The 23,928-nt window shown below is 49.0% G+C and overlaps 1 protein-coding gene across 1 annotated transcript in view; it reads left to right on the forward strand.

The window, feature by feature from the left end:
* Positions 1–23,928, forward strand: part of LOC142261477 (uncharacterized) — a 37,071-nt gene that overhangs the window by 8,820 nt on the left and 4,323 nt on the right. The window contains exons 2-10 of the mRNA XM_075332120.1: positions 9,073–9,222; positions 9,352–9,531; positions 9,613–9,736; positions 9,820–9,917; positions 21,918–22,067; positions 22,197–22,376; positions 22,459–22,582; positions 22,666–22,763; positions 22,961–23,048. Of these exons, the coding sequence (XP_075188235.1) occupies positions 9,145–9,222; positions 9,352–9,531; positions 9,613–9,736; positions 9,820–9,917; positions 21,918–22,067; positions 22,197–22,376; positions 22,459–22,582; positions 22,666–22,763; positions 22,961–23,048 (1,120 nt within the window). The 5' untranslated portion in view covers positions 9,073–9,144. The remainder of the gene's footprint in view (positions 1–9,072; positions 9,223–9,351; positions 9,532–9,612; positions 9,737–9,819; positions 9,918–21,917; positions 22,068–22,196; positions 22,377–22,458; positions 22,583–22,665; positions 22,764–22,960; positions 23,049–23,928) is intronic.

A 23,928-nucleotide genomic window follows, 5' to 3' on the forward strand; every position in this document is an offset into this window, starting at 1 on the left:
TAGGTTAATTTAATCTGGGTCTGAGGAGCTCAAAGGAGATGCGTTCTCACACCACCATAGCTAAGCCACGCCCCTGGATTTTCTTTTTATTGTGAAGCAAACAACAAATAGGACAAAATAACTGAAACACTCAGCATGCAAAACTATTCACCCCCTGAAGTCAGTACTTTGTGGAGTCTCCCTTTGTGGTAATTACAGCTACAAGTCACTTTGGATAAGTCTCTCCAGTTTTCCACATTTTGGGATTTTTGCCGTTTCCTCAAGACAAAACTGCTCCAGCTCCTTCTCGTTAGCTGTTTCCTCTGGTGAGCAGCGTCTTCACGTCTGACCACAGATTCTCAATTGGATTTAGGTCTGGGCTGTGACTTGGCTGCTCCAATACATTTACACATTTCCCCTTACACCCTCCAGACTGCCAGGACCCCAACACCTCTTCTCCCCTTAAAAGGTGCAACACCACTATTTTTCTTAAACATTCAGCACTTTTATTTATCTTTGACTTTTGGAGAGTCTGAAGAAATGCTGTTCTCCTCTTTTTTAACATTGGCATAAAATTATGGTCACAGCTTTCAATAAGGTATTAACCAGCCAACACACCGCGGTTTAGGGAAATTTTCCGCCTTCCGGCCGTCCGGTGCGGGTGTTTCACCACCACTTGTTTCTAACCCCTTCCGCCAATGAGCAGCGGAACTTTAGCGAGCTACGACCCCCCCCCATAGCCTGAAGCGCCTGAGCCACACCCTCGCGGATACCCGCCAGGAATATGTCCACCCGTTATCATTTAAATGCATGCCATTTGAGCATAGAAAAGCCGAATTTTCACCTTCCAGCTGCTGGTGGCGAATCACCACACAATTTTTAAAACGGATGAACTTCGATATACGCTGGTTAAGCGTTCGCCCGGTCCGTTCTATGGCAAAGCCTTCCCTGGCGTCATGCCAAATGAGCCAGGGTATCACCTTGGACCAAACCAGCTTAACTTCGGGGAAGAAACAGGGGAATTTGTCCATGTCTGACCGCATGTGGGTCAGAAGCTCAGCCACCGGGAAGGAAACCAGATTGTTGCCGCCTGCGTGAATCACCAGGACAACTGGGTAAGAGACTATTCTCGCTATTTTGACCACCTCCGGTAGCACCTGCGGCCAGGACAGGCCCTTGTAACCTCTCCAATTGATGTCCACGTCGAGGAAACCCAAAGACCGACCACCAGCTCGAGAATCCGCTCTCCGAGTGGCCCAAAATACATAGGAATGACCTAGGATCCAAACACTGGGATGGCTCACATCTGAAAGGAAAAACACTGTCAAACAGCAGAAACACCAACCCAACAGCTACCCATCGTCATTGTGAAGGTTCAAGCTACTAAAAAAAAAAAAATTGTTATGTAAGTGCATTCAACTCAAACACAACCAACAACATGCCCCTGATTCCCGATACCCTTCTGTATTGCTGGCGTGTCCTCCAGTTCCAGTTTTTAAAACCAGCTCCGGTCGGATGTATCTCATAAAGCACTTGGATCGCCATCTACCGACCCCCTGGATCTCCGACTCCTGCATACCAGTCCGTGAAGCCTTGGTGGCAGCCCCGATTCTGAAAGAGTGCGTGCCGAATTTCCCTGCTGGAAAACCCAAGGAAGCCAAAATCCGCCGCATTACCGCCAAAAACTGCCTCGCCAAGAGTGGAGAACCGTCCTCATGAATAAAAAACTTGACGCCATTAGCTCTGATTGCCAGAAAAGCTTTGACCCGAGTTCTCGGGCAAACCGGACCAGTGATGGAAAAAAGAGGAAACCATGTGCCCCTGCCCGCCTGATCCATCTTTGATTTCCGCAAGCGTACCCGCAATTCGTCACCACAAACCAGGACATCATCCCAAAGGAAACCACCCGTAAACCCTTGCACCTTAGGGATAAGCTCGCTGACGCGGAGAGCCCCGAAGAAGGCGATTCCAAATGCTGCGGAGAAAAGGGTCGACGCATAGGGGAATTTACAAACTGACTTCGACTCGTTTATTAAATCAGCCAACAGCTGGAACGAAATAGGCCTCCTGTGGTCTACCCGTTTGTCACTCCTCCTCCAACCCTTCAATACCTGGTGCACCAAAAACGACTTGGTTACATCGGGCCAATTCCTTAATTTAAAATGAAAAGTCAAGCCCGACAGCCGGTTACGCGCTACTGCCCCCGATGCCCGACGGTTGCTTAGGAACAATGAATACTGGAAGGTGAGTTGTAGTAACACCTCACTCAAAGGAACGCCAGGTACTTCCCCCACCGACTCGCGCCAATCGCTCCATGCCTTACGAAAGGCCCGCCATGTCGATGGGGCAACAGAGGATGGAATCATCGGGATCAGCTGAGCGGGACATCCCACATCCAAGCTGGACACTCCAAACCTTGTTCCTGAGACGACGGATGAAGATCCTTGAATTTCTGAAATTGAAAACACGACAGGGCGTAAGTCATGCTGTTACTGTAGCCGGGAACATGTCTTGCTTTAACCAAGCATTTACGGATAGGCATTTTAAAACAAAAAACCTGATCAGCCTTATGACTGGAAGGGAAGAGGAAGACAGATGGTTGATGGCATGCACCACGCTGGCATTGTCACACGAGAAAATGATCCGCTTATTTCTCAAGGCCTGCCCCCAAAGCTCCACCGCAACCACTATTCGGAAGAGCTCGAGAAGGGTTAGGTTCTTGATCCATGCCCACTGGGCCCAGACATCTGGCCATCTTTCAGCACACCATTGGTTCCCAAAAATGACCCCAAAGCCAAATGACCCCGCCGCGTCAGAGAAAACTCAACCTCCGAATTTGTGCGTTCCGAGTCTTGGAAACAGGTGTGGTCGTTGTACGTTAGCAAATATTTACACACTAAAGTCATTCTTCCGGGGGGGCGTGATCCTGATTCTATGGTGGGGGAGCCGTGCCCTCCAAGTGGCCAGGGAAAGGGGCCTGGAAAAAAATCCTGCCCATGGGCATGACCTTACAAGCGAAATTGAGGGAACCTAATAATGACTGCATTTGCACTAAGGTAACTTTTCCCACGGAAATGAACCCAGCAATAAGGACCAGAAGTGCCGACATTTTTTCCAGACTGAGCCTAAACTCCATTTCCTTGGAGTCAATGACTATCCCCAGGAAAGTCAGCTCCATGACTGGACCAATGGTTTTCTCCTTCTACAACGGAACCCCAAACAGCTCTATTAGTTCCTTTTACAGCGCCCCAAAACCGTTTGACATACCTGTGAGTCCGGGGGGGGGGGGGAACGACGAATAAAAAATTGTCCAGGTAGTGCTTAATTGAAGAAAAACCAGTGTCCTTGCAGATGGCCCATTTCAAAAATGTGCTAAATATTTCAAAATATTGGCAGGAAATAGAACAACTTATAGGAAGGACAGGTATTGAAATAATACTCCCCGTCGAGCATTGCCCCAAGCATGTGGTGGCAAATAGGGTGCACTGGCAGCAAACGGAATGCAGATTCAATATCAGATTTTGCCAAGAGCCCCCCCAACCCCAGCCCGCCTGACCAGGTCGACTGCCTTGTCGAAAGACACGTAATGCAATGCGGAATCCTCCTTGGGAATACCGTCATTCACAGACCTACCCTTAGGATAAGACAGATGGTGAATGAGGCGGTATTGCCCATGGTCCTTTTTGGGAACAACTCCCAAAGGGGACACCCGCAAGTTGCGGAAGGGACGGACCTTAAACGGGCCTCGGAAGCGCTCTAAAGCAACTTCCTTGCCCAGTTTGCCGCGAATGACGTCTGGGTGTTCCCTGGCAGATTTCAGATTGGGAGAAGAAGAGGGCAACTTAGAAAAAACAAATGGTATGAAAAACCCAAACGAAAAACCAGATCTAATTTGCGCTGCAGCTGATTTATTGGGGTACATGTCTAACCACAGACCCATCCTGATTACGCTCACTGGTATATATTGCCGCATCAAGGGGCTGCAATAATTTTGAGTTAACAAAAACCCTATGCCCCTGGATCAACCCGCTACCCTCCGCACCGGCGGAACCAACCCTGCTCCACACTCCCACATAAGGGTACTCACTGTGTGGCGCAGTAGCAGGAAGCCCCAGATCTTGATGTTGCTCCCCAGGTGCCAGACCCACCTCCGCTAGCCGGACAGCTGCACCCACTGATGGTCTTCGTCCCCTGCGTGACCTCACATGGGATTCATCTGAGGAAGAGGGAGACCGCCAGTGCGACGACCTCAATCGCCTGCTGCGACGCCTCGACCTGGATCTACCTCTGCGACAATTCCTGGCGCACCGCTGCGTGCGCTGTTCCTCGGACGACGACGATTAACTCCGATCACGGTGGCTACCCGCACCACAAGCAGTAGCCGGGGTCCCAGCACGTGACCGCAAAACGCGCTGAACGGCTCCACCCACCGTTGCCGCCATAACATGCTGGACCCCACTGTGCAACAAAAGTGGTGAGCTGGCTCCATCCCCCATTACATAAGGTGCCAGCTGTGATGGTGTGGGCGCACTGAAAGGGTGAGCCTGAGGCACTATGCCGGACCCTAATGGGGCAATAAATAATGTCAGGCTCATTTGGGATAGGGGTGGGGTATAGTCCGGTGGGGGCCACACGACCAGCTGGCTATTAACTGTTGCCCCATTAGAGCCCTCCTCTCGCCTTCTCCCCTCACTCTGCACCGGTGGTATGGGGGTCGGCAATGCCCTCCGGTCTGCCGGGCCACTAGGGCCATTAGAGGACCCAGATGACCCCTGGCTTGATCCCTGGTTGGCACCCATAAGAATTATAGATAGGTGACCAGGGGCAGAGCAATTCACTGGCTGCTGGGTATAACCCCCATCCCCACTGAAGCGCTGCTGCTTAATGTCGCCTGGGGAGCTCCCAGTCCCTGTACTGTGCCTCTATCCCCAGAATCTTGGACTGTGATGGTGGCAGCAGAAATGTAGAGCGTGGGCGGAGCTATACCAGAATAGCATGAAGGGTTTTTCTTCGCGCTCTTTTTGAAATGTGTGGCGGGCTCAAGCGGGCCAGCGGGTATTTCTCTTTGAACGCCGCTCACCGGCGCCACACGCTTTAGCCTCGGCAGGAAAGAAGCCACCCACAGGTAAAAGCCCTGTGAGCCAGTCATTCCCTTCCCTGTCGATGCGCTGTCTTACTGCTTCCTGTAGCGGGTCCAGTTACTAATCAGAGAGGCTGGAAGCTGGGTGACGCGGTGACATATGTGTGGTAGGCGGAGCAACATCGAGTCACCTCCGGGGGCGGGGAAACTGGTAGGGACTCTTTTAAAGGGGAACGGATGTTACCAACGGGGAGGGGGGGCAGCAGTCAGGGGGCAGCATCCCAAATTTGGGCTGCAGTGCCCCTCAGTGTGGCTTTAGCAGTAGCTTTGGGTCATTGTCTTGTTAGAAGATGAACTTTTGTCCCAGTCTCACATCACTGACAGACTGAAACAGGTTTTACTCGAGGATATCCCTGTATTTTCCAATATCCATCTTCTCCTGGACTTGAACCATTTTCCCTGTCCCTGGTAGATAAAAACATTCCCACAGCATGATGCTACCACCACCGTGTTTCACTGTGGGGATGGTGGACTTCGGGTGATGAGCTGTGTTGGTTTGGTGCAAGACATAGCTTTTACCTTGGTGGCCAAAAAGTTAAATTTCTGTCTCCTCTGACGACAGCACCTTCCTCCATACATTTGGGGAATCTACCACGTTTTTTTGGCAAACTGAAAACAAGCCTTCCAATTTTTGGCTATAAATAAAGGCTTTTTTCTGGCCACTCTTCAATTAAGGCCAGCTCTATGGAGTGTACGGTTAATTGTGGCCGTATGGACAGATACTCCAGTCTCTGTTTGGGAACTCTGCAGCTCCTTCAGGGTTACCTTTTGGTCTCTGTGCTGCCTCTCTAATTAATAACCTCCTTGTCTGGGCTGAGAGATTTGGTGGGCGGCCTCTCTTGTCAGGTTTGTTGTGGTACCATTTTTTTCCATTTGATAATAAGAACACAACCCTGACTTGTACTTCTCACCACTTTGTCTCTGACTTGTTTGGAGATCCCCTGGGTCTTCATGGTGTTTTATCCTCTGTGGCTTTTCAGAAGAGGTGTGTGTATATACTGACAGACCCCGGGACACTTAGATTGCACACAGGGGGTCTTCCTTTCCCTAAGTATGTAACTTATTAAGGAAATTGCACCAGAAATTTAAGGGCCTCATAACAAAAGGGGTGAATACATATGCACATGACAAATTTTATTTATTTTATCCCGTAAATTTAATTTTTGCCTATATTTTTCTCATTTCACTTAACTTCAACTTAAGCCTGCTTTACACGTTGCATTTCGAATACGATATCGTATGCGATTTGCAACGCCCCCATCGTATGTGCAGCACGTTAAATTTGTTGAACGTGCCGCACATACGATTAAACCCCGTCACATACGACCTCGATGTGGGCGGCGAACGTCCACTTCCTGGAGTGGGAGGGACTTTCGACGTCACGCGGCAGCCGGCCAATAGAAGTGGAGGGGTGGAGCTGAGTGGGACATAAACATCACGCCCACCTCCTTCCTTCCGCATTACCGGCCGGGAGCCGCAGGACGCAGGTAAAATCTGTTCATCGTTCCCGGGGTGTCACATGCTGCGATGTGTGCTACCCCGGGTATGATGAACAATCTGACATGCAATTCTAGAGAACTGAATGATGTGCGTGCGATGAACTGTTTTTCGTTCAATCGCACGTACCTGTCACACACTGCAATGTACCTTACGATGCCGGATGTGCGTCAGTTACGACGTGACCCCGCCGACACATCGTAAGACACATTGCAGCGTGTAAAGCGGGCTTAAGACTATTTAGTGCTGATGCATCACACACAAATCAGATTACAAAAATATTCAAACACAGGTTGTAGTAACAGAATAGGTAAGAAACCAAGGGGGTGAATACATTTGCAAGATACTATATGTGAGGGGATTATATGGAGGTTCATATGGTATAGAGGGGGATGTCTGTATACTTAATGTGAATATTAATATTGAGCAGAATTAATTTCCGCCTATTGTTTTGCCCTCCACCCCCGTCACAGTCTTTCATGTGGCCCCTTAATAAAATGAATTGCCCACCCCTGCTATACACATTAGATAACTGTCGGCTGAAGCATCATTTGGCTGACGGCTTCTCCCCCGTCTCCCCCATACACCAACACTCCAGCTTTCCTGTTTTCTCTGAGAGAGAGGCCTCCAGACTCCTGGAGCGGAGGATTATCTCCAGGAAGAAGAAACGGGTCAGTCCCTGAAATTCAGCATGCCGGTTCCTTCTCTGCCCTGACGTCATCTGTCGGGAGGCTCCATATGTATTATACAGAGACCAATCCCCTCTACAATCAGCAGCCGCCGCTGACCTTAAGCTGGTGTCACACATAACGACGACGACAACGACGTCACTGCTACGTCACCATTTTCTGTGACGTTGCAGCGACGTCCCGTCGCTGTCGCTGTGTGTGACATCCAGCAACGACCTGGCCCCTGCTGTGAGGTCGCCGGTCGTTGCTGAATGTCCAGCTTCATTTTTTGGTTGTCACTCTCCCGCTGTGACACACACATCGCTGTGTGTGACAGCGAGAGAGCGACGAAATGAAGCGATCAGGAGCCGGCACTGGCAGCTGCGGTAAGCTGTAACCAGCGTAAACATCGGGTAACCAAGGGAAGACCTTTCCCTGGTTACCCGATATTTACCTTCGTTACCAGCCTCCGCTCTTGCTGCCAGCGCCGGCTCCTGCACTGTGACATGTGGCTGCAGTATGCATCGGGTAATTAACCCGATGTATACTGTAGCAAGGAGAGCAAGGAGCCAGCGCTAAGCAGTGCGCGCGGCTCCCTGCTCTCTGCACTGACATGTAGCTGCAGCACACATCGGGTTAATTAACCCGATGTGTACTGTACCTAGGAGAGCAAGGAGCCAGCGCTAAGCGCGGCTCCCTGCTCTCTGCAGATGTAGCACAGCGACGTTATGATCGCTGCTTCTGCTGTGTTTGACAGCTAAGCAGCGATCATAACAGCGACTTACAAGGTCGCTGTTACGTCACCGAAAATGGTGACGTAACAGCGACGTCGTTGTCGCTGTCGCTTAGTGTGACACCAGCTTTAGTCTGTTGTGTTTGGGGCCTAAGCGCTTATTGGACGCCGCCTCTGGCAGAGATTAATAGACTTTGTACATTGCAGACCCCAAATCATTATTAGGCCTCTAACTATCATAACAACTAAGCAGCCCCCCACAATCAAGAATGGGAGCAATGAGCGCCTGCTTTTTTTGGTATTTTTCAAGTAGAATACGGAAGCCTAAGTGACAAATGCCCCAAAAAAAAAAACATCCAGGGTTAAAAAATAAAAATTACAAATCTAAACCCCGTCCATGTAGACATTTTCCTCTCCATTTAGTGGTGGTGATGGAGTCAGTGACGGACTCCGGACAGATATCTTTCTAGAGACGCAGTAGAGTGTGAAGATGTCGTCCTCATCATGGAGTCGTTATTTCTTCTCACGTGTAATGAATTTCTCCTGCAGTTTTGCTGATGCCGATTCCAGTGTCGGTAAATGAGAGGAGAATTAGTGATATGGAAGATGAGTCTATGAGGAACGTATTCAGCTGCCGACTCCGAGGAGGAAACTGCTTGTTGTGTGTGGCCTAAATATATAGGATTTATTAGTAGATAGAAAGAACTGACTACTGTAAAATACTAACAATAGTAACACATAACGATCCCCCATTACTCCTGTGCCCCCGCTGCTGGGGTCCCCGCCAGTCTCTGGATTTCCTGTCAGTTTAGTCACTGATAACAAACGTGATCTCTGCCGTCAATCAATGGCTGAAGCATTGACCAAAATTACCAGTGACTGGGAGCGGAGGAGACGTCTTAGTCAGGAATTCCGTTTATATTCCAGTTCATACGATACAAGAGCGAACAACTTCTACACGTTCTGTCTTCTCATATGTTTCCCCTTATTATCTCCAGTAATCGTATTATTACAGCGGATTCTTTATGATGTCACATAGTCATCTCCCCATTCAGGTCTCTACAATATCGGATCCTCTCAGTGGAGATCTTCTATATAAGAGAATTCTCCTGATTGCCCCGTGAAGGATGGATATGGACAGCGACAAGATGGCGGAGAGGATATTACACCTCACCCTAGAGATCCTCTTCCGGCTTACTGGAGAGGTGAGAGATTCTGATGACGTCACATTACATCATTCTTATCTATGGGAATAACAGATGGACAGAACTGGAGAGGTGAGGACTCTGGAAATGTCTGGAGTGAGATTTATTACTCTGTCTCTCCATAACCAGGATTACACAGTAGTGAAGAAGACCTCTAGTGAGCGCTGTCAGGCCCCTGTGTCTGAGGGATGGGGAAGACCCCTGAGCCCAATCACGGGGCCTCCACCTCACCCCCCGATACATGAGGACATCAATGAGCAGAAGATACTAGAACTCACCTACAAGATGATTGAGCTGCTGACTGGAGAGGTGACACTGCTGGGAATGCTGGGACATTATACAGTAACGCTATGAAGGGATCGGGGGTGACGGTATCATTGTATGTGTCAGGTTCCTATAAGGTGTCAGGACGTCACCGTCTATTTTTCCATGGAGGAGTGGGAGTATTTAGAAGGACACAAAGATCTGTACAAGGACGTCATGATGGAGGATCCCCAGCACCTCACATCACCAGGTAATAGACAGGACTAAATACACACGGCCTATAATTATCTGTATGTAAGGAATGAATTCAGTCCCTGTATGTGTCTCCTCCAGGTCTATCCAGTAAGAGGACAACACCAGAGAGATGTCCCCGTCCTCTTCTCCCACAGGACTGTGAACAAGAAGATCCCGACGTTCCTCAGGATCATCAGGTAGATGGAGAGAAGGTGCCATGAAATCTCCCTATGATGTGTAGACGGCTGTGAAGGTCTTGTGCTCAGTCTTGTTTTATCCTCCAGTATTATATGTGTTATACTTGTGTAATGAGAGCGGTGGAGATGGCAGGATTAGGAGAGATAAGAGCTTTGATGATTCCTTTTAGTTCTCGTTCACACTACTGTATTTTCAGTGTGGTTCATAAAATAACACAACGTCTCGCCCTCAGACCATTGTTATTGGATGTGGCAGCAGATGGGGATTTTTCTTTCTCATTGACCGAATCTGCGTGTAAGAATAATCCCAGCATCCTGTAGCATACCACCCAACCGTCCCGGATATAGCGGGACAGTCCCGATTTTATACTTCGGTCCCGTTCTCACGCCCGGGAAGCTATGTGTCCCGCAGTGCAGTGAGAAGCAGCTGCCATGCCCCCGCACTCTGCCGACCACGCCCCCTCCGGATGCTGGCCACACTCTCTGGATGCCTTCCATGGCATCTATGCTGCTGGCCACGCCCCTTTGCGGTCATCCACGCCCCCTCTCTATGCTGGACACACACACTCCTCGGATGACTTCCTTGTCCCCTCCTGCTGCTCTCTCGATGCTGGCCACGCCCCATCTGCCTGCGCCTTCTACCCAGGAACCTCACTTGTGACCGGCTCATCTGCACAGCGGCTGCTTCAAGAGCGTTTGTTCTGCAACTGAGGTAAGTGCACCAGTAGCAGGGAGAGAGCAGTGTGCCTGCAGGAGGGGGGATCAGTGTCCCTGCAGGAGGGGAGAGCAGGGGAGAGTCCAGCACTTGTCTTCTCAGGTCCCCCCTGTGCCTGCAATAGAAAAAGCAGACAAACGGGGGACTCAGAGAAAGCAGCCAGAGGAGCTCTCAGGATCTGGTGCTGCAATGCTGCCAACCTGTGCCCTCAGCGCCCCCCATCACCACGCCAGCTTGTGCCCTCAGCGCCCCCCATCACCACGCCAGCCTGTGCCCCCAGCACCACGCCAGCCTGTGCCCTCAGCGCCCCGCCAGCCTGTGCCCTCAGTGCCCCCCAGTGCTGCCAACCTGTGCCCTCAGCGCCCCACCAGCCTGTGTCCTCAGCGCCACCCAGTGCTGCCAGCTTGTGCCATCAGTGCCCCCCCAGTGCTGCCAACCTGTGCCCTCAGCGCCCCGCCAGCCTGTGCCCTCAGCGCCCCCCATCACCACGCCAGCCTGTGCCCTCAGCGCCCCGCCAGCCTGTGCCCTCAGTGCCCCCCAGTGCTGCCAACCTGTGCCCTCAGCGCCCCACCAGCCTGTGTCCTCAGCGCCACCCAGTGCTGCCAGCTTGTGCCCTCAGTGCCCCCCCAGTGCTGCCAACCTGTGCCCTCAGCGCCCCGCCAACCTGTGCCCTCAGCGCCACCCAGCACCACGCCAGTCTGTGCCCTCAGTGCCCCCCCAGTGCTGCCAACCTGTGCCCTCAGCGCCCCACCAGCCTATGTCCTCAGTGCCCCCCAGTGCTGCCAGCTTGTGTCCTCAGTTCCCCCCAGTGCTGCCAGCTTGTGCCCTCAGTTCCCCCCAGTGCTGCTAGCCTATGCCCTCAATGCCCCGCCAGCCTGTGCCCTCAGCGCCACCCAGCACCACGCCAGCCTGTGCCTTCAGTGCCCCCCGCAGTGCTGCCAGCATGTGCCCTCAGTGCCCCCCTGCAGTGCTGCCAGCCTGTGCCCTCAGCGCTCCCCCGCAGTGCTGCCAGCGTATGCCTTAAGCACCCTCCAGTGCTGCCAGCTTAGGCCCTCAGCGTCTTCCACCGCTGCCAGCCTGTGCGCTAAGCTTCCCAAGGGCCAGTATGTATGCCCCACAGGCCACCACTGTCAGTATGTAGGCTCCACAGGCCCCAGTAATGTGTATGTATAGGAAATCATAGCAATGCAGACAATTCGTTCCACAACTTGTTAAATGTCCCATCCTGGTCCCCTGTTGTGCCATTCCACACATGCACAAACTCACACACACGCACATATTATGCTCACCTTACCTTCCGTTCCATCGCCGGTCTGCTGGGACTTGCTGTTCACTAGCATGGGCTGTGTATCGGGTAACCATGACGACGAGGGAGGAACTTCCACACCCAGAGCGCTGACGTCAAAGGCAGGAGCCTCTGATTGGTCAGCGCGCTGCCTTTGAGTAGCGTCTGACAGCGGAAGTTCCTGCTTCGTTGCTGATGGTTACCGATACACAGCCTGGAGTGGCGAACTACAGGACCCAGGAGGCCGGCGATGGAACGGAAGGCACACATATTATGCTCACCTTACCTTCCTCCGTTCCATCGCCGGCCTCCTGGGTCTTGTAGTTCGCCGCGAGGATTACTTCCTCGTCGCGATGCATCGGCGAACTACAACTATGTGCTCACGTTGCGTTTTTTCCCGCATTAACGCTGCGTTTTGAACTGCAGCATTTCAGTGCCAAATTGCATGTGTTCTGCTTCCCCAGCAAAGTCTATGAGAAGTCCGAAAAGTCAATGCGCACGCTGCATTTGTAAACGCAGCGTTTTGGATGCCAAAAATCGCTGCGGACAAAAAGCAGCATGTCCCTTCTTTTATGCGTTGTAGCTGCGTTCTCCACCCATTGAAATCAATGATATGGGTCAAAACGCAACCAAAATGCACTTGGACTGCATTTTTTGTTGCGTTCCGCATGCTTTTTTATTAAACAAAACGCAGGTCTTTTCAGTCTCTCTCTGTCGATGTCGGTCAATCTCCCTCTGTCTGTTGATCGGTCTCTTTCTCTGTCAGTTGGTCGCTCTGTCTGTCACTCTCTGTCCGTCAGTCAGTCTCTCCCCCTCTCTCATACTCACCAATCACGGGCGAGGCACTGCACGGCTGTCACACTGCTCCGGCGGCTTTTCCTCTTTTGAAAATGCCGGCCTCTCATTATTCCATCTCATATTCCCTGCTTTCCCCGCCCACCGGCGGCTGTGATTGGTTGCAGTCAGACACACCCCCACACTAAGTGACAGCTGTCTCACTGCAACCAATCACAGCCGCCGGTGGGCAGGTCTATATCGTGCAGTAAAATAAATAAATTTAAAAAAAACGGTTTTCCCCCCAATTTTGATACCAGCCAGGGTAAAGCCACATGGCTGAAGGCTGGTATTCTCAGGATGGGGAGATCCATGTTATGGGGAGCTCCCCAGCCTAACAATATCAGCCAGCAGCCGCCCGGAATTGCCGCATCCATTAGATGCGACAGTCCTGGGACTCTACCCGGCTCATCCCGAATTGCCCTGGTGCGGTGGCAATCGGGGTAATAAGGAGTTAATGGCAGCCCATAGCTGCCTCTAAGTCCTAGGTTAATCATGGCAGGCGTCTCCCCAAGATACCTTCCATGATTAACCTGTAAGCTAAAGAAAATAAACACATACACCCAAAAATCCTTTATTTGGAATAAAAGACAAAAAAAAAACCTCTTTCACCATTTTATTAAGCCCCCAAATACCCCTCCAGGTCTGACGTAATCCACATGAGGTCCCGCGACGCATCCAGCTCTGCTACATGAAGCTGACAGTAGCGGCCACAGACCACGATTGCTCTCTGTCAACTCCACGCAGCAACTGAAGTGAGCCGCACGATCAGCGATGACATCACTCATGTTACCCGCGACCACCGCTGGATCCTCTAACTGTGACAGCAAGTCGCCCGAGTGACTGAAGTGAGCTGCGCAATCAGCGATGACATCACAGGTGAGTTGCGGTCTCAGGTGGAGGACTCCAGCTGGCCGCCGGTAACCTGAGTGACGGCACGGCTGATGGTGCTACTCACTTCAGTCACTCGGGATTTGCGGTCACCGGTGCGTCCTTCAAGGGTGACCGCTAACCAGGACGTGACACACAGACAGAGCCGCGGGGTGACAATGAAGTCGGGTGAAGTTTATCTGAGTTAATTTTCATCGCGCAATTTTGTCTGTGTCTGCTGTCAGCGGGCATGTAACACAGCTGAATTGACGGGGGAACGCACTGTCAATAATGCATCCAAAACGCATGGAAAATTCATGGAAAATGCATCCAAAATGCATGAGTTTTGGGTGCATTTTTTTTTTTATTTACAAACGCAGTGTTTACATTTGTCCAGTCTGCCAGAGGGTGCGTTCTTTTCCGCACTGCGCACATACCAAGCTGAGGTCACACAGGCATATCACATGTGATGCGATATGCTAATGACCCTCGGCTCCTGCTGTGCTGTGAGCGTGAGCCATTACACTGTGATCTGATCCTGCCGTCGGATCACAGCTGAGGAGGAGAGGGAGAGATTAAGGATGTCAGGCGTTCAGTTGGAATGAGCCCTGGGCCATGCTGTCTATCTAAAGGTGGCCGGATCAGCGGACGAGAGCACCCACTGACCACCGTGTCTCCACAATTGGAACAATCAGAACAGTAAGTTGCCTGTATTCACTAATTCCTCCCATTAACCAAAAGCACAGTATTATTACAGATATTTTATCTAATAGAGCGGATCTGTCATGAAGTCTGCAGTTTTGTACATGGGGCAGATTTAGGGGACAGATCTGCTTTAAAACAGAATTGTGTGGTTTATAATATTCTAGTTTAAAAGTAACACGGCCAAGTTTGCATTTATATTTTAATTTACTACTTAGAAATAAATCTATGTATTTTTTTTAATTATTGTTTCTAAAACAATAATTGTCATTGCTGATTGGGTGTGGTAAGAGGCGTGGCCATGGGCGTGGCCTAAAAATGTGTCCTTCTTTAAAAGTTGGGAGGTATGCCTCTAGTGCCTTCCATACATCGGATGAGACTCGTCTATTCAGGTCTGTGTCTGCACAAACCATCAGATTCCCACCAGCTCCACCATACAGCAGACATTGTGTTACGGGTACATTGCAGTTCTGTAATGGAGGAAGCTGTAAATGGTCCTGTAAATTATTAATAGCGGCTGTAAATACCGGATTGTATACGGATGACAAATAAGAAAAGACTTGTCCTAGTTTTCTGGATGAAGCTGTGATGATTCTTTATCCGGCCGTGTGATCCCGGCATTAGAGGCCGTTACATCCCGGGAAGAGAGGATTTATCTAGAAAGTGTAAAATCTTTCCCTTCCCTGAATATTTCTGCCTCCGGTCACATCCCGTCTGCCGGTATAACGGGCTCCGCACCACAATACTTACATCCAACTCATCAATTCTGTTGGGTTTTTCTAAGTCACTTTTTTTGTCTTCTCTTTATTCATTTTTTTTGTTCCAAATTCTTCAAAATGGTGCAAGAAAAACTATTCACACCCGGCGAACTTTTCCACATTTTTTCACATTACCGCCACAAAAAATGGATTTTATTGGGGTTTTATGTGATAACAACACAAAGTAGCCAACATTTGTGACGTATAAAGGAAATTATACATAAATTTCTAAATATGTTAAGAAATTTAACTCTGAAAATTGGGATGTGCATTAGTATTCAGCCCCCTGAGTGTTTGCAGGACCTCCTTTCACTGGAATTACTGCTGCCAGTCTCTTGGGGGATGTGGCTACCTTTATGTCTAGCTGTGGGGGAATGTGTCTACCAGCTTTGCACATCTAGAGGTGACATTTTTGTCCCTACTACTTTATAAAATAGCTGTATCTCAGGTAAATTGGATGAAGGCGTCTGTGAAGCAATTTTCAATTCTTATTCTTTTGCTTTTAAAAATATCCATTATTCTATAAAGACCAAATTTGTGAAGTTTATGACTTATAGTTGTCCTGTGGACAGAGTCTCCCCCTGAGCTCTGGATCGCGCCTGCCTTTACACTGACCATAGGCCTCTTGGCTGCTTAGTGCTCTCCTTGCTTGGGATCTCAGTTTAGGTGGACGGCCATGTCTTTGTCAATCTGCATTTGTGCTATATGTGACAACTAAGCATCTGGAGATTTGTGTGAGGGGTGAACTGTTCTTTATTAGGCCAGACCTTTTGTTTCTTTGATTGCCAAATCAAGAAATGTTAGCCATGGTTTCATGTCAGACTGACAGGAGCCCTATTGCCTGTTAAATATGGATTGCCTCAGCATTTTTGACTATGTCAGAGGAATATTATGCAGTCGAATTGAACTGAACCAATGAGAGAACAGCCATCTCCCACCAATCCTGTAAGATACAATACTCTGAAATGAGACCCGAGTGATATAAAAAGAGCTTTGCTCCTGTTTCCACATTCATTTTGCAGGACTTCAGCCTAAAATCCACATTTTTAGCTGGAAGATCACAGATCTGCTTCACTGCTCAATGCTGAGCCCAAAATTGTGCCTGGAGAACCCAGGTGAGGACAGTTCAGTCGTCTGGCTACATATCTTGCTGTGCTCGGTCATCTTTTTAAGCTTGCCGCTATCTCCTCTCAGTGGTTGCTCATCAAAAGCGAGGTGCCGCTGATTGGAATAGTTGGCCACGAAGCCCCAAAGTCACAAATATTCTAAACCCTTGAGAGCCAATTGATGGGTGAGACTGTCGATTGTACCATCTTGTGACCTTGCTGGAAATGTACGATATGTGTTTGTCTGTTGGTGAACCAATAATGTCTTACCAAGCTGTGGTTCCCTCACCCTGTGTTGTCTGAGTAATGTTCTGCCCACAAGGAAGGAGTGTGGGCATTCAGTGGGAAGAGCCCTGGTCTAAGCGGTCTTTCTGAAGACTAGGCCAGCGGACGACCATACCCACTGACCCTCATGTCTCCACAATATACTCCTGCAATTTTTGGATGATAGATTGAATAGTGCTTAGTGAGATGTTCAGAGCTTTGGCTATTTTTTTTTTTTTATAACCAAACCCTGCTTTACTCTTCTCCACAACTTTATCCCTGTCTGGTGGGTTCTTTAGTTTTCAAGATGCTGTTTGATCCCTAATATTCTCATACAAAACTCTGAAGCCTTCACAAAACCGAAGTAGTTATACTGAGAATAAATGATACAGGTGACTCATCAACATTTATCACATCATGTGTCAGAGAGTTCCATATTCTCACTGCTCTTACAGTAGAGAATCACCATCTGTGATTATGATTGAACCTCCTTGTCATCATTGCAGGCCTCATTTGTAAAAAGCTAATTAGAAATATCTCAGTAATGCCCCTGGTATACTTGTACATTGTAATAAAATTGCCCCATAGTCTTTGTGCTTCCAAAATGAATAACCCCAAGCTTGCTAACCTGTCCTCCTATTGCAGAACTTCCATTCCTGTAATGGTCGCTTTTCTCTGCACCCGCTCTAGCTCAGTTATGTCCTCGTCATTCACTGGAGCCCGAAATTGTGGAGAATATTGTAAGTGTGGCCGCACTAGTGCCTTGTATAGAGGCAAAACTGTTCTTGTCCGGAGCATCTGTGCCTCGTTCACTGCATCCTATTATTTTATCTGCCTTGGCAGCAGCTTCCTGGCACTGGTTGGTTTTCTCGTCCTCCCGCACACCCACGTCTTCTTCAGTGTCATTATTATGCAGTAATTTTGCAAATATTTAAAAAAAATTGCAGTTTAAAAATCAGCCAAAAAAATCTGGAAATCTAAAAACCTGCAAACATTAAAAAAAAAAAAACAAAAACAAGCAAACAGATGAATATTATAAAAGTTACGTGCCATACATGTCAAGTAAAAGCCGCTTCTTAATCCCTTCACGACCGCGGGCAGTAAAGTTACGTCCTATTTTAACGTGACTTAACGACCAGGGTCGTAACTTTACTGCCTAAAGTTCATTTGATTGCTGTGGTCATAGCAACGGCTTTCAAATGATGTCCCCTGCTGTTTCTTACAGCAGGGGACCTTTGCTTGAACCCGGGGGGGGTGGCATCGCCACCCCCCATCGACGATCGATGTGATTGGCTGTTCAAATCTGAACCGCCAACCACATCGTTCACACTAATTTCGGCAAAAATAATGCCTGAATTAGTGCGATACCGTGATATCCGGCTATGAGATGCCGCAGCAGCTGCAGCAGATCATAGGTGGACCTCAAACATGTCGCCCCCCCAGCCCCTGCAGCACTGATTGGAGCGATCGTGCTATGACGCGCAATCGCTCCAATCAGTGTGCAGTGGGGCGGTCTGATCTGCTGGTGGCCGCCCTCCCCAGGCCTATGCTGGTCTGGGGACCCTCCCCCAGCATGTCTGCAGCGTGCACTGGCTGGTACTTGTGGTACCACGCTGCCGCCGCTGATGATGTCACCGCTCCTGCTCCACATGAGTATTGCGCTCCCCTGCGCGCTCCCGCGATGGCCCCTGCCCGTGCCCCCCACGCCCCGATCTGCCCCCCGACATCCCGATCTGCCTGCCTCTTCCGTGATCTCTATTCTGGTTCTGCAGCTCCTTCTCCGGTCTCCGCCTCCCCCTCTGCTCTCCGCCTCCCCCTCTGCTCTCCGCCTCCCGCTCTGCTCTCCGCCTCCCGCTCTGCTCTCCGCCTCCCGCTCTGCTCTCCGCCTCCCCCTCTGCTCTCCGCCTCCCGCTCTGCTCTCCGCCTCCCCCTCTGCTCTCCGCCTCCCCCTCTGCTCTCCGCCTCCCCCTCTGCTCCCCGCCTCCCCCTCTGCTCTCCGCCTCTCCCCCTGCCTCCCCCTCTCCCCCCCGACGTCCTCGTACCTGTCTTCATTGGGTCGTCCGAGGTCTTCACTGACCCGATCACATCTGCCTCCATCGCTGGGTCCTTCCTGGTTCTTCTGCTGAGCTGTCCAACATCCTGCCTGCTGCTCCTGTAAAGCTGTCCATCTCGCTTGCCTTCTGTTCCTCCTGCAGTTCTTCTGGTCAGTGATCCTCCTGCTAATCCTCTGGGTACTGTGAGTATAACTTTTTTTTTTTTTCTTTCTGTATCCCTTGTCTATTTTTACACCTCATCCGTCCGTGCATCCCGCCGAGCGCTGATCAGGAATTCAGGTAACGTATCTGCATCCGTGGTCAGTTTTCGGCGGGACTATTTTTTTTCTCGTATCCCCAACACTTTTTGTATCCCATCCGTCCGTGCATCCCGCCGAGCGCTGATCAGGGATGCACATAACGGATCGGCATCCCTGCTCAATTTTTGGCGTGACTTTTTTTTCCGTATCCCCGACGCTTTTTGTATCTCATCCGACCGTGCGTCCTGCAGCGGCCGATCATTGCTCGCCGTCTGTGCGTTTTGAAAAGTCAAATGGCGGTCCTTCTCTTCTGAGCCCCGCCATGCGCCCAAACAATTGATTTACACCACATATGAGGTATCTGCGTACTCAGGAAAACTTGCACAATACGTTTTATGGTGCAGTTTTTCCTGGTACCGTTGTAAAAAAAAAGCTACCTGATTGATGCAAACATTTTGTGGTAAAAAAAAAATAAATTTTCACGGTTCAATGTTATCAACTTCTGTGGAGCCCCTAGGGGTAGAAGGGGCTCACCAAACATCTAGATAAATTCCTTGAGGGGTCTAGTTCCACAATGGGGTTATTTGTGGGGGAGCTCCACTGTTTAGGCACCATAGGGGGTCGCCAAACGTGACATGGTGTCCGCTAATGATTCCAACCAATTTTGCTGTCAAATGGTGCTCCTTCTCTTCTGAGCCCCGCCATGCGCCCAAACAATTACTTTCCACCACATGTGAGGTATCTGCATACTCAGGAGAAATTGCACAATATGTTTTATGGTGCATTTTTTCCTGATACCCTTGTGAAAAAAAAAAGCTACATGGTTCAACTAACAGTTTTGTGGTGAAAAAAAAGTGTATTCATAGCTCAACATTATGACCTTCTGTGGAGCCCCTTGGGGCTTGCTAAACATCTAGATAAACTCCTTGAGGGGTCTAGTTTCCAAAATGGGGTCACTCCATTGTTTAGGCACCTCAGGGGGTCTCCAAATGCAACATTACACCAGCTAATGATTCCAACCAATTTTACTGTCAAATGGTGCTCCTTCTCTTCTGAGCCCCGCCATGTGCCCAAACAATTACTTTCCACCACATATGAGGTATCGTCGTACTCAGGAAAAAATGCACTATAAATTTCATGGTGCATTTTTTCCTGATACCCTTGTGAAAAAAAAGCTACTAGTTGAAGCAACAGTTTTGTGGTAAAAAAAAAATGTTTTTCTTTACACGGCTCAACGTTATAAACTTCTGTGAAGCCCCCAGGGGTTCAAAGTGCTCACCAAACATCTAGAAAAATTATTTGAGGTATCTAGTTTCCAAAATGAGGTCACTTGTGGGGGAGCTCCATTGTTTAGGTACCTCAGGGGGTCTTCAAACCCGACATGGCGTCCGCTAACGAGTCCAGCTAATTTTGTGTTCAAAAATTCAAATGGCGCTCCTTCCCTTTTCGACCTCTGCCGTGCGCCCAAATAATTGATTTTTACCACATATGGGGTATCAGCGTACTCAGGAGAAAATGCACAATAAATTGTAGGGTGCACTATCTCTTTTCTTCCTTGTGAAAATGAAAATTTTATGGCTAAGGTAACATTTTTGTGTTAAGTAAAATTTTCATTTTTTCCTTCCACATTGCTTTGATTCCTGTGAAGCACCTAAAGGGTTAATAAACTTCTTGGATGTGGTTTTGAGTAATGTGAGGGGTGCAGTTTTTAGAATGGGGTCACTTTTGGGTATTTTCTGTCACCTAGGCCTCTCAAAGTCACTTCAAACGTGATGTGGTCCCTAAAATAAATTATTTTGTAAATTTTGTTGGAAAAATGAGAAATTGCTGATGAACTTTGACCCCTTCTAACTTCCTAACGAAAAAAAATTTTGTTTCGAAAATTGTGCTGATGTAAAGTAGACAAGTGGGAAAAGTTATTTAGTAACTATTGTTACGCTCACCGAGGAGCGGCGCGCGTCCGGAGGTGGACTCACTAGACCGTGCCCCGGACTCCCCTGAGAAGGTGACCAGCAGCGAACCTTTATACAGGGAGTGTGCGGTGCCTCCCCAGAAGGCCTAGAAGCACGGCAGCCAGGAACTGGTGGTAGGAGTCTCTGTACGGTCAGGCGTAGCTCGGGTATGACGTCCGCAGCAGGCAGGACACGGGTGTGGCACCGGAGATGATCACAGCAGGTGCCTCGGAGACGTTCACTGCGAGTATGGCCGGTGTTTTCCACTGCGGGTATGTACAGATGGCACTATGGTGAGATAGAGTATTAGTAACGGGCAGGTGACACACAGATAACAGTAGTACAAAGGGGCCTGAACACTAGCAGAGCTCTAGTAGGAGCGTTGCTCGGGCGCCTGCTGCCAGGGGAGGTGAACCTAAATAGTCTTTAGGTAGTAACAGGTGGCCTCTGAAGTCACTTCCAGATAATGAGGCACTACTGCTTTAAGGAAGGGGGCGTGGCCTCGTGCGCAGCCTAGAGTTGCTCACTGCAGAATTGTGTGTGGACGGGAGACAGGAAGAGACTGCAGCAGCTCCAGGAACAGGACGCCTGACTCGGGAGTGAGCAGAGCCTGCAGAGCCATGGGACTGGTAAGAGGAAGCACGTCGCTGCCGGGGGCTGGGACCGGGAGTGCACGTGGGGGCCATGCTGGGGCTGGGCTGATGTGAGGGAGAGCGCCCCCCTCGGGATCTGGCGGGACCAGGCGCTACAACTATTGTGTGACACATCTCAGATTTATGGGCATAAATTTTCAAAGTTTGAAAATTGCGAAATTTTCAAAATATGTGCAAAATTTCATAATTTTTCACAAACGCAAAAAATATCGGCCTAAATTTACCACTGACATGAAGTAAAATATGTCACGAAAAAACAATCTCAGAATCGCCAGGATCCGTTGAAGCATTCCAGCGTTATAACCTGTCAAAGTGACACTGGTCAGAATTGCAAAAAATGGCCCGGTCATTAGGGTGTTTTAGTGGCCAGGGGTGAAGGGGTTAATATTATTGGATCGAGGTTCTTCATTTCGGTTAGTGCAGCCCCAAAACCAGGAATTGTCTTCTTCTTTATGCCATACATGTTAGCGTTATTTCTGCAGCCAGTGATCGGATATAAAGTCTCCAGTAATTATATTACTATACAGGATTCTTTATGATGTTACATCGTCATCTTCTCCCCATTCAGGTCCCTACAATATCGGATCCTCTCAGTGGAGATCTTCTATATAAGAGAATTCTCCTGATTGACCTATCAAGGATGGATATGGACAGGGACAAGATGGCGGAGAGGATATTACACCTCACACTAGAGATCCTCTTCCGGCTTACTGAAGAGGTGAGAGATTCTGATGACGTCACATTACATCATTCTTATCTATGGGAATAACAGATGGACAGAACTGGAGAGGTGAGGACTCTGGAAATGTCTGGAGTGAGATTTATTACTGTGTCTCTCCATAACCAGGATTACACAGTAGTGAAGAAGACCTCTAGTGAGCGCTGTCAGGCCCCTGTGTCTGAGGGATGGGGAAGACCCCTGAGCCCAATCACGGGGCCTCCACCTCATCCCCCGATACATGAGGACATCAATGACCAGAAGATCCTAGAACTCACCTACAAGATGATTGAGCTGCTGACTGGAGAGGTGACACTGCTGGGAATGCTGGGACATTATACAGTAACACTATGAAGGGATCGGGGGGTGACGGTATCATTGTATGTGTCAGGTGCCTATAAGGTGTCAGGACGTCACCGTCTATTTCTCCATGGAGGAGTGGGAGTATTTAGAAGGACACAAAGATCTGTACAAGGACGTTATGATGAAGGTTCCTCGGCCCCTCACATCACCTGGTAATAGACAGGACTAAATACACACGGCCTATAATTATCTGTATGTAAGGAATGAATTCAGTCCCTGTATGTGTCTCCTCCAGTTCTATCCAGTAAGAGGACAACACCAGAGAGATGTCCCCGTCCTCTTCTCCCACAGGACTGCAAACAAAAAGATCCCGATGTTCCTCAGGATCATCAGGTAGATGGAGAGAAGGTGCCATGAAATCTCCCTATGATGTGTAGACGGCTGTGAAGGTCTTGTGCTCAGTCTTGTTTTATCCTCCAGTATTATATGTGTTATACTTGTGTAATGAGAGCGGTGGAGATGGCAGGATTAGAGCTGATCATAGATGGGACTTCTCCATCTTTCTGTGACTTTTACAATATTTTTTTCAGGGGGAAGATCTGCCCCATATTAATACTACAGAGACATATGTGAGGGGTGATGAGCGGAGTAAAAAGATTCCTACAGATAACCGCCCAGGTGAGTAGTGACCACTAAATGCAGAAAAGTCACAGATTCTTCTCCGTCTCCGATTGTGGCTGCTTTGTCAGGGTTGTAGTCCGGCCATATCAAATGGTCACCATTCTGCTGCTAGACCACCACATGCTCCTCCACCCAAAACTATCCCCATTATTTTGGGCATTGGACGCCCTTCTGTTGGATTGAGATCTGTATCAGCCAGATCTTACAGGTAGGATCCATCCTATCCCCTGAAATTAGAAGACGTTGACTCTTAACTGCTCAGATCTCTAATCTGCAAAGAAAAATCTAATCTGTATGGTGGACGCCTAAGAGAAAGCGGAGGGTACTGATGCTGGTGACGTCCTAGATTTTAGTTTGGTGCCGTGTTCACCAGGTGAATAAAGATTGATTGCTCTGAGTGGGAGAAACAAAATAATAATCTTGTAGTTGATGAAGAGACCTCAGTAGTCTGGTAAGCTTGCTTTGTAACATCATTTATTATATTTTTGTTTGCCATTAAGAAGTATCATAACTACAAGATTCTTATTGTTTCTCCACTGAGAGCAATGAATCCATCTCCCTAGAATCTCTGCATCTTATTGATGGATCTTCCTTCTTTCCCTTTTGATGAATGTGCTGATAAGGGCTTTTATATCCAAAGTTGGGCACAGGGTAACTGTAACATATGAGGGAGGTTAGGATTACCCCACAGTGGGTACATGGAGGCCGGGCAGCCCACCCACATTATTACCAAAATGTAATTAGAAAAAAAAAGGAAAGTAATTAACACATAAAGATCTGATATTTTTACCTTCAAGATCCTTAAAGATATTTTCTCTGAATTCTACAAATGTCTATTATATAAGAACTTGTACTGGATCTGTGCTCTTGATGGCTG

The sequence above is a fragment of the Anomaloglossus baeobatrachus genome, unplaced genomic scaffold (genome assembly GCF_048569485.1).
Source record: "Anomaloglossus baeobatrachus isolate aAnoBae1 unplaced genomic scaffold, aAnoBae1.hap1 Scaffold_2255, whole genome shotgun sequence".
NCBI lineage: Eukaryota > Metazoa > Chordata > Amphibia > Anura > Aromobatidae > Anomaloglossus > Anomaloglossus baeobatrachus.